This window comes from Trachymyrmex septentrionalis, unplaced genomic scaffold (genome assembly GCF_001594115.1).
Source record: "Trachymyrmex septentrionalis isolate Tsep2-gDNA-1 unplaced genomic scaffold, Tsep1.0 scaffold305, whole genome shotgun sequence".
In the NCBI taxonomy this organism is placed as follows: Eukaryota; Metazoa; Arthropoda; class Insecta; order Hymenoptera; family Formicidae; genus Trachymyrmex; species Trachymyrmex septentrionalis.
In genome coordinates, this window is record NW_017305469.1 from 275,904 (window position 1) to 286,852 (window position 10,949).

The window sequence follows — 10,949 nt, forward strand, 5'->3', positions numbered from 1 at the left end:
CCCCTCCCTCCCCCGCTGAAACACGCGCGGAGGCGCACCACCACGATCAAGATTTAGATTCGCGTTTTGTACTGCACGGGGTGAGCGTACCGCGGCGCGGAGACTCGCCCAGGAGATAAGCTCGATAGGCAAGCCGACGTGAAAGGAACTTAGATACGAACTGGACATTTATCCAGAGAATACGACGTCTCGAAATTAGCAACGAACGAGCGCGATCAATTCACGCTTCGCAATGGCAATTATCTCGAGGAGAGAAAAAAAGGGGCAGGGGAGGAGTTGGGGGAGGGGGCGGGGCGGAGGATAATGAAGAAACACTTACCACTGGTCGAGCTGTACTCGCCGATGTATCGCCTCGTCAAGTACCGCACAACCACCGCTGCAACAGAAAGAGGAAAAAGAAATTGATTAACTTCAAAAACGATACTCGCGAATAATTGTAGCGAGTCGGTGGAATCGTAATTACAAGTAATAATGTAAGAAGACGTATTTTCGTTCTCCAGCTGGACGGTGTTGAAACGCCATTAACTTATTTTCAATGTTAATAAAGAAACCATAAATATTCCGTGAGGGGGGAACGAGTTTTCCTCGTGGGTTGCCGATAAATTTCTTGCGTCATAAATTCCGTTTCGTTGCGGCGCGAAAGGCGGCTTAAGATTCAACATATTGACGACGTTCCTGGCATCGTCGTCGTCGTCGTCGTTCAAACCTCGCAAGACTTATCGTAACAGAGTACATAGATTCATACTCGTTCTGTACTCGTAGATATACGCTGTTTATAAATCTATCGTCGAGTTCAGCCCAACGACAGGAGGCGACGACGGGAGGGGAGAGGAAGTATCACGAATGGAAAATGAGGAGAGGAGAGGTAAAGGAACACGAGCAAGGAACAGAATATAGAACTTCATTCGTGAGCTATTTGCTGAGATGAGAGATACGAGTGCATATCTTCGAAATATTTCCGTGCAGCTGGACGACGATTTATTTTCAACGGCGATTCAACGTACGCTTGCAGAAAGTCGATGGACCGGCAAGAACTGATCCCTCAACTGATCCTTTCAGAGAGAAGAGAACTCCAATTTATTAAAAGATATCAATTATAATTATACAGGGTACCAATTGCGCAAGTATTTTATATTGCGTTTTATTGTGAAAAAAATTAAATGTTCAATAGATAAATACATCGATGGGAAAGAAATTCGCGTACTTGGTACTTCCGTTTTTATTTCATGCATGAAAACCAAATTATTGGTACAATAAAAGACTGACGATAAAGTTGCTACATCAATTAGCATTTTGCATTTAAACATATGTATATAACTAATTTAAAAAATAAGAGATTTTAGAAAAACTGTACTTTCGATAGTCATCAGTATAAAGACATCGGCGGATTATTATATCGTATACCAAGCAGTTCGGTAATCGAGTGAAGACTTATTCAGCCATTTGGAGATGACTGTCATCAAATGGAGGCGATGTCACGCGTAATCTTATACAGGCCGCGCGAACCGAAGTAATTGATGTGGACACGAGAATGTTGCTCGTAACGCCTAATAGTTCCAAGAGTAATCTGTGCCAAGCGCCCGGGTCTGATGAAAGCACGCTCTTCATTGCACTCAAATCCAAACGCGAGGGAAACCTGACACTCGTGCCAGACACAAAGTGTTTATAAGAAAATTCTTATCTTTCGTAGAATCAACTTGGGAATGCCGACAATATAGTGGGCCCAACACAACCATCTTATAAATGATAAGAAATAATTAATAGCTCGTGCAGAATGCAAAATTATTGCTGTATTATATATAACAAAAATATTTCAACGTAAAGTTAAAAAAATCGAAAACAATAGGTCGACGACACAATGGCACTATTAAATGAAATTTTTGAAAATCTTCGAAGGGATAATATTTTAACCGATAGCGCGCAAGTGATTACGGAAATTAAGGAAAGAAAAAGAGAAAGGCGGAGACCAGGTAGAAGAACGAATAGGAAGAAAAGAATGAGAAGAAGAAGAATAAGAAGAGAGAAGCCGATTAAGTCACCTGCGGAGAATTGTGTGTAATGTGGAAGATGCAACAGTACGAGCAAAACGCAACCATTCGCGGTGCCATTCGCCGACGTGCGATGGTTGCCAGCGCGGGGTTCTATAGATAGATCGTTGGAGGATAAGCCGCTTGGTGGACGTAAGAAAGTAGTAATTACGGCCACGATCGCTTTGAATGAGAGAGAGAGAGAGAGAGAGAGAGAGAGAGAGAGAGAGAAGGAATGAGACGAAGACATGTGACAAAAAAAAGATCGGGATGGTGCGGCGCGTTGATCAACCAAGAAGTGCATCCTCTTGTCTCATTGAAATTTTCTACCCCAAACATTCAACACTATCTTTTGTTGAAACAAATTTCTGCTCTTGGCATGTTAATTTTATATTTCGTATGGAAAGTATGAAATTTTCTGTACATAATTTTTTTAGTTGCTCTCCAAACAGTTCAAACACAATTTTTAACAATAACAATTTAAAAATTAGAATAAAAATACTCACTAATAACAATTTTATATACGATAAAAAATGTATTCATTTATCTACACTAGGAAAAGGAAGAAAACTAGCGTACAATAATATTTGCTTGGAAGACACTTTTCTTTAAAAAAAAATAACGGGATATATGATTTTTTTAAAAATGAAAAATTAAATTGTAATTTGATCATATAATGGAGAACGTTCTATATTTAAAATATATTAAAAAGGTAATAAAAGTGTCAAATTGATATCTCGCAGAAAAGAAATCCGTTGGAGCGTGGACTTCCACGAGCTGCTATTCTGTAGCCGTTTTTCTTGTGACACGGCAATAAAGCAAGTCGTTTAGACCAAATGAATTTATGAACACGTCTGGGCTTGGATAGCGGACCTCCAATTGCCTCTTCAATAAGCGTTAACGCAGATAAATGGCTGTAGATAACAATCTTGCATTTCTCGCGTGACCATAATTCTTTTCACGATGCCTCACTGTCAGTAGTTTTTGCGAAATCTACTTGTCGTTGAAGGATTCTGTAATTTACTTGAAAATATCCAATTCAAACGCTATAATTTACGCTGGTATCTATTTTTGCGAGAATTAAGCTCCTATTACATAGTTAACTATCTTAAACGCCTTTCATTTCTTCAATACTTTTCCCATTGCTTAACTTTTTGTCGATCAAACTTTTTTTTTAAATTAATAAAGATACATTTGCTCGCTACCGTTATATTTCTTAATATCTGACATTTCAATTGAAAACGAATTCTTCACACTATGTAAATTTTTATAAAAGTTATAAGCGATTGAATTGGGTTGGATACGATATATCCAAGTGTTCCTGTAGCGTGGCTCAATACAAAGATTAATACGTGATAAACAATGAAATTTCGAATTTTCAAGCAAAACTTTCGTTTCCTTTGTTATAGAAGAGTTACGGTTATTTTTGCGCGCGCACGGGAGAGTGTGTCGGGCGAAGGTGCGATAATGCGGAGGAAGAAATGTTACCGCATAAATTTGGAATTCAAAATCGAATACCGCGGGCAACAGAACGGATGTATCGAATGTCCAGATCTTGGACAACCTGCTGCTGCAACCGCGCGGGATTTTTCATGGCAATCCACCCTCCTCTCTCGATTACGCGGAATGATATCCGATAACGTCCACGGAGGTCCTTATTATACTCAGCGGGGTCTCACAAGAGACTTTTAAGGATTCGCTCCCGTCGAGATATCCCTCTTCCCATCTCGCCGCCCCGTCGCCGCCGCGTGAGAATGCACCCGTTTTTGCCGCAAAAAAAGTAGAACAGACGACATTGTCGCGTGTTTTACAGCGATCAAGATCGTGCGAATGCAGAAGTAACGAAGCGCAATTAAATTAACGCAATGAAAGAAAAAAAAAATGCAATAATCCTGACAGAAAAAACGGCGCTTTGTGACGCTCCGAGATATGACGATGCCATCAGGCAACTCAACTTTCTATTCGAAAATTTCACGATTGAGGAATTTATAGTATTCGACATTACGACAACATCTTAAAAAGATATGTAATTAACAGCGTTAGAAAGATGCAGTTTCAAATATAATAACTCGACGATAGCCGTGTCCAAAAAAAAATGTTTATTTTACATGAAATTCCCTTCGAATTTTTTTCAGATAGAAATTATTCTTGTGGCTCTGAGATTCATAATCGGTTCTTATGTTCAAGATGCATCTTGAGCACAAAGATGTGCTCAACGAAACGATCACACAGCCGTATTAGCATAATAAAATATGACTGAAGATGGAGACTTTATAAAATAAGACCCGATAAATATCAGCTGAAAAATATAAATATTCAATCGGCACGAGGAAAACTTGTAACAATTGGAAAATAAACAATTTTACTCCGAGCGTAGGCAACGAGATGGTTTCGTAGACGATCGGTTGATACCCGGTAACTTAATAATACGAGGATGCAAAATTGGTGAGCAAAGAAAGAGGAGAGCCACGCACGAGATCGGACGAGATCGGAATAAAACGAAGAGCGCGCGCGCCTTTATTAAGGTGGCTCTGGTCCTAGCGGTTATTAATAGGATTTATTCCGAGGTCGGCGAACCGCCTTATCGCCCGTTCGCTTTGCTCGCTTTGTATGCGTCGCGCGACTGTCGGGTTAACTAATGCAACGTATTATTCCACGGACTATGCGTATCCATCTTAACGGCACTTTCATTCAATGCGTTGCGTCGGTGCGCTATTAGACAACGCGCGGAAATTACACGCTGCACGACGACGCGATATTAGTATCGTCCATCATAATGAACGTCCTTCCGACGTGATTCAATATTTCACGAAATTGCGCCATAATCGATCCGCGCATCTTCTTTCGCCGTTTCGTTCGTCACCGAAACGATATCGTATCCGAAGCGCGATGTGTTCCAATCATGTTCACGTCGAAGAAATCAACATTGCTTCCGCAGATGCATTTTCCGTTGTCCGTTTTAACGCGGTTCGATTTAATTTCGCGCGCAAAAAACCTTTCTCTTCGTAGATCACAAAACAATGGCGACACACACACACACACACACACACACACACACACACACACACACACACACACAATTTGATTGGAATCTCTTGCAATCAATTTTATACTAAATTGATCCTTCGTTCGTAATCTAGATCTTTTTCGGCACAAGTGAAATTTCACTTAAATTTCTCTGAAATAAAAGAGGGCACTGAAAATATCTTGTTAGTAATGGAAGTTCTTTTTTGCAAACCTACAACAGTAAAAAAAAAACTTAAACCGGATAAAACTCAGATAGCAAACGAAGAGTTAACTTACTGTGTGTTAATAATTAGAATTAATTTAGTTAATTATATATATATAACAGAATTAATATTCAGTTGAGTTAATGATTTTTTTTTCTTTATTAGAAATCTTTTTATTTTGCGATTTTGATACTAGTGCCGATGAGAAGAAGTGAAATTATTTTTACACGAAGAATGAGGCAAAATGAAAATTATCTTTTTATCAACTAGAACTTTACGAAGATATTTTTAATACATTTGATTGTTCAACCGTTCGAAAACTACGTTTAATTCGACATCAAGACTCACCCGATATGTGATTGTTCCCGATATGCGATCTTTTGCGACAATTGTTTTTTTGTTTTTTGTTCTACGATATTTTCGTTATATTAATGTCTGAAGAGGGCTAAATCCGGTAGCCGAAACTTGTAACTTTTAATCATTTCTTAATTTACATTCTAATTTTTTGCGTTATGTAATTTTTTACCTCTGTTATTTGTAATATACATTTTTGTGAATTTTCAAAAAAATGTGTTGACTCTTACTTTGCCCGATATTTATTTTTATTTATTTTGTTTAGAAAGAGTCCTTTGTTTTGTTATTTAAGCAAAATGAAAAGAAGATTCAGAAAAAAAGATTCACCTGATTTACCGACTCTGGGGCCGCCGAGGACGACCACCTTGATCCTGTTCACGTTTGTCATCAGCTGCGTGGGCCAAGTGTCATTCGGGCTGATTTGGCATCGCACATTGTCTCCGCAGCGAATGCACCAATTACATCACTTTGCACTTTACCGCCGTCACTTATTTACGGCGACTCATATTCTCGGCCCTCGGCCAGAACACTGGCATTCACTCGCGCCCACAAAAAGGGCTGGATGTCCTTCTCGAGCACGCGCGACACTTACGAAATTAATTATCGATACAACGAAGTCAGTCAATCATCTGCTCGAGTCTCGTCGTTGCTCAATTTCGTAGCGGTATAATTATCGATCGTTAATTAATCTCTCGTGCACTTCATTAAATTCTCTTTCGTTTACACGCGAAAGGGAAAGAAAGAAAGAGATCGCGAGGGAAATCGTGCGGATCTTAATCTCTAGCGTATCGGCAGAATTCTGTAGAACGAATAGAGAATTGATAATTATGGCGCAGTGTTGAAGCAGAAGAACATTATTAATTCGAAAAGAAACAGCGAAGACCCTCCTCCTCTCGCTCTCGTTCTTTGCCACGATCAGGTATTTAATCGGCTTTTATCTATTAATCATCAGCTGAAGTCGTCACTGCTTAGATATCGAGCTATTAATGGTAGCATTAATTAGAACCTTCCCTGCTAATTCCCGGCGACTCGGAGGAAACCGTGGCGACGATCGATGAACAGGCAGCCGATACTGGTCCCGTGTGTCGTTTTCTACCTGATGAACGACCTGATATAACCGCGATTACGAATCCCCGTCTGGCATGTCGAACTCGCGATTCTTCCTTCGCGCGGGATCCTCGAGATAAAGCCGCGTGTTGAGTAATACAGCCTCCTTTTTGCAACTCTTGCGACTCACCGCGGAGCTCCTCCGAGTCGAGCGCGATCGAGCTCCTTTCTTCTCAGAATGACAGCCGCGATTACAATCGCAAGTCCTTCGTCAAGAAATCACAATGTGCCCCCCTCTCCCTCCCCCCACCCTCTCGTCGAGCACGTTTATTAGCAGCAACGACCGCAGTGTTATCTTATCACGATTTCTCCTTGAAGACGACAAATTTCACGTGTCGCGCTTTGTTTGTTTTCCTCTCGTCCTTTTCTCTCCCCACACCGGTGAGAGACTCTGTCTCTCGGACAATATTTTCTGTAAAATCTTTGTTCTCCAACTGTTAAACGATTGTACGTATTAATCGAATAAATCGTTCCCTTTGCTCGTCTCCTATCCGAACGTCTAGTACCACTTACGATATTTAGTTTTACAAGCGCTAACGATTTCAGCTGATCCGCTCTCTCTCTCTCTCTCGCTCTCTCTCTCTCTCTCGCTCTCTCTCTCTCTCTCGCTCTCTCTCTCTCTCTCGCTCTCTCTCTCTCTCTCGCTCTCTCTCTCTCTCTCTTTCTGTTTTTTTTTCTCATCAAGTGTCAACGCATTATTTAGCGTTACGTAATTAATTTTACTCCGGCGTCTCTTTATCGCGTGAAAAATATGAAGAAAGCGCTTGCCCTTCGAGATTTCCTCCTAAATTCTTCCGTTCTTCCTTCCCGGATCCTCCGCACCGAACGTCAAACTCGATTCAGGGCACGATTCAGAATTACGGAGTCGCCTCCTCCTTTTTCGCACCTTCGAAAAGCAAGGGTGGCTTCGTTGAACGAGCCTGGTCCGCAGCTCGTCGTCTCGCTCGTCCCGCGGCGGCCGACGCTGCGCTGCGAATAACAACACAAGCAGCGATTCAAGAAATGCCGTCTCTCTGGTTCCATTTATAACGGGTCGTCGGCCTTCCTCCGCGTCTTCTAGCTTGGCGCCGCCGACACGTCGGCGATTACGAAAAAAGGACAGGCACGCACGCACGCACGCATGCACGCATACCGATACGTGCGCGCGCGTGACGACGCTTGTCGCTCACGCGCGAAGACGACCGCGAGAAAAGTAGGATGCACTCATCCCCCGCAGCTTTTCGTTTTGCTGTTTCCCGCCCCCTCCCCCTTCTATTTTTTGCCGCACACCGCAAGCTAATTTGAATATTTCGAGAGGAGCGGCGGGTTTAATTTCGAATGGAAGATTAAGTCATTTCAGGAGGATAATTGGCGCGATAAAGTATATCGAGGCATTTTCATTCCTTTCTCCGCCTCCACGTTAAGCAAAAACTCTTGCGACAGAAAACTGTTGTAAAGATAACTCCTTGAAATCTACGATTTTGCAATTATGGTACTTTTAATCGATTTCCATCGGTATGGCGAGATATCTCCGGATAGTCTACGTTACGTAATTAGAATAAAATATCTGAGCGATAATTGATATGATAAATAAATAAAAATAGTATAGCGGGAAAGCGAACTGAGAGGAAAACGAGAAAGCAATCAGCATAGCGGAGGAATACTTAATGGTGAAACACAGTGACGAGGTGGTAAACATATAACGATGGAAAAATATGATATAAATGTAATCGAGAGATAAAGCAAGTTTTTAAATTCATTGATTAATCACAATAGCGTTATACGAAACTTTGCTCCGTAAAAGCATTGGCGCATAATGCGATTGATCGATAGATTGAATTAAAAAAATAATAACGCAAGATGATAAAATCAATCTTTTGCGCACTGAAATTCGCAAGTCGTTACACGTCTCTAATTCTCGCTTCTACTACGCTTTAAATGATATCTAGATTAGATAACGCGTCCCGTATCACGTATTAAACTTTCATTATCTTTCATTGGCGCGTTACGATATTATTCACGAGAAATTCTTTTAATGTGACCGTATCACGAACGTCACAATGTTGAACAACAAAGCACGACCGTAAATTGCGACACGTACTAAATTAAATGAAATATGATTGAAATAAAATCATATAATTCAGATCATATAATTTTTGAAATAATTATCTACCTTTTATAATTATCCACCTTAATTATCTATTTAATGACAAATTTTTAATCGTATCCATTGTATTATAAATATAACAGACTTTCGTTACGCGGACACTAATAACAGAAACGCGGTCAAAGTAAAGTTAAGAATGAATGAGTCATAAATAAATTTTCATTCAAAAATCCAGCAAACGCAAGAACGATTCGGCAAAATACGTGATTACGACATGTTTAACCGATATAAACGTTTATTGCGATATAGTATATTTCTGAACAAATACTAATTCAGCGTTTTCAAAGAGACAACAAATATAAAATCATCAATAATACGATAAGAATCACCCGACCCATGAGTACATTTTCAAAAATGTACTCTACTATAAAATAAAACTTACGTGCTGAGAAAAAAATTGCTTTTGCAAGATTATCTTATCTTCCACACCCTTCGAAAGAAATCAAATTGAATCGAGTTAACTTTTAAATATATCAAATCCAATTTAATCAAATCCCTTGTGTTACATCTCGAATAATGTCAAACGGAGAAAAATTAGATTTATTAAATAAAATGATACGGCCAAGAATATAGTCTCAGAGTAATTGATCCGATGGAATATTTTGCATTATCGCACGATTAGATCCTTCACCTTTTGTCTTTATCTATCTATTGAAATTTCGGCATGTGTCACAAATGTTTCCGCTCAAGTCGTCTGCGTAAGTGAGAAATCAACTCGCTGCTCGCGATAGAGGAGCGTAATCGGAGACCAAGGTATTGGTTTCTTCGCACGTAGCAAGTCTACGACGTGTAAATATTAGATGCGCAGATGCGCCACTTGTTTATTTAACAGGCTCGATCTTCTTCGGAGAATTCTTGTGCGATATGCCATACGACGATTACTATTTTCGCGCGTCTTTCGAAAATTCGACCGATCTGCTTCGATCCTTGACAAATCGGTTGACAAAAATTGTAATCAAGTAAATCGTAAGTAAATACGGTCGTCAGTTTTTTTTTTTTTCTGTACTGCAGCGAAAACGACAATCGGTTAAGAATTAATCGGTGAGAAAATTAATCACGGTGAGAATTAATCAACGCTGGAAGAATCGATAATTGCGTTATTCATGTCGAAATATATATGCACAAGCGATTTCAATTAACGTACGCGAGGTTCCTGATGTATAAATTAATTCTGTCGATTAACAGCGATCGCGGGAGTCGCGTTAATCGCATCTAGGAAGGCCGATGACCCGTGGATTAAATAATACATTTCTCCACTTACCGAGCGTTCCACTGAGATATTTCAGCGAATTGCACGCCGGCGCATATCCGATATTAATTAAGTCACGGTTACGCGTGTTAATAAGGAAATTAACTTTTATAATTAACTTTCGAGATCAATTGACGACCTTTAAGCCCTAACAAAGGCGAATCGTAGTCTCTTGATGCATTTTTCTAGGAAGAATAATTACCTGATATCCTAACAGGTTACACTTGCACAATTACGATTGAAGCTTAGGCGGTTAGAATTCGGCAATCAAAAATCGATTAAGTCTCGCCGGTCACAGCTCGGTATCGCCGTGATACGTCAACCCGGCGGTAAATGTTTAGAAATCCGAGAACGGCACTGAAAGAGCTTAACCTCTTCTAATACATCGAACACCACTCCGCGATTATTTCAAGAACACGTTATCGATACTCGAGGATTCGTGTGTTCCATTCACAACTTCACGCGGTCAGAGATCGCACTTAACAAGTTCGACAATGATTGTTGCCGAGAGAAATACGTGATTCTTGAAAACACGTAAAAAACGTGAACTCCAAGATGTGTAATTTCCTGGAGTAGTAGTATATCGCGTTCGCGAATTTCGGACGTTCGCACCGCACAGCGTGGCACTTGACGTGGGGAGAACGAACGCGAGAGAGAGCGAGAGAGTGAGAGAGAGAGTAAAAACACGCGGCACAACAACTCGCAAGTCGCAGCACTCTCCACTCTGAGCGAGCGCTCGCCGGCGAATGCGCGGCGTTCGCGACCGCCTCGTCTAATATGCACTTGGCTGTGCTGAGCGCTCGCTTACCGGGACCGGCACTGCGGCGGCGGCGGCG

General features: G+C 40.7%; 1 protein-coding gene across 5 annotated transcripts in view; it reads right to left on the reverse strand.

Moving 5' to 3' along the window:
- The window catches only part of LOC108749616 (ras-related and estrogen-regulated growth inhibitor-like), a 56,129-nt gene extending 45,259 nt beyond the window's left edge, over positions 1-10,870 (reverse strand). For 2 of the 5 annotated variants that reach the window (XR_001939381.1, XR_001939382.1), the window contains exons 1-2: positions 5,939-7,281; positions 320-376 (exon numbers count right to left, since the gene is read on the reverse strand). Coding sequence is in view for 3 of the 5 variants with exons in the window: in XM_018488422.1 (XP_018343924.1) it covers positions 320-376; positions 5,939-5,999 (118 nt within the window). In the remaining 2 variants the exon portion in view is untranslated. Of the gene's footprint in view, positions 1-319; positions 377-5,938; positions 7,282-10,315 lie in introns of those variants that run through there. The other 3 variants (XM_018488422.1, XM_018488421.1, XM_018488423.1) reach the window with 3 other exon arrangements.
- Positions 10,871-10,949: the final 79 nt, after the last annotated feature.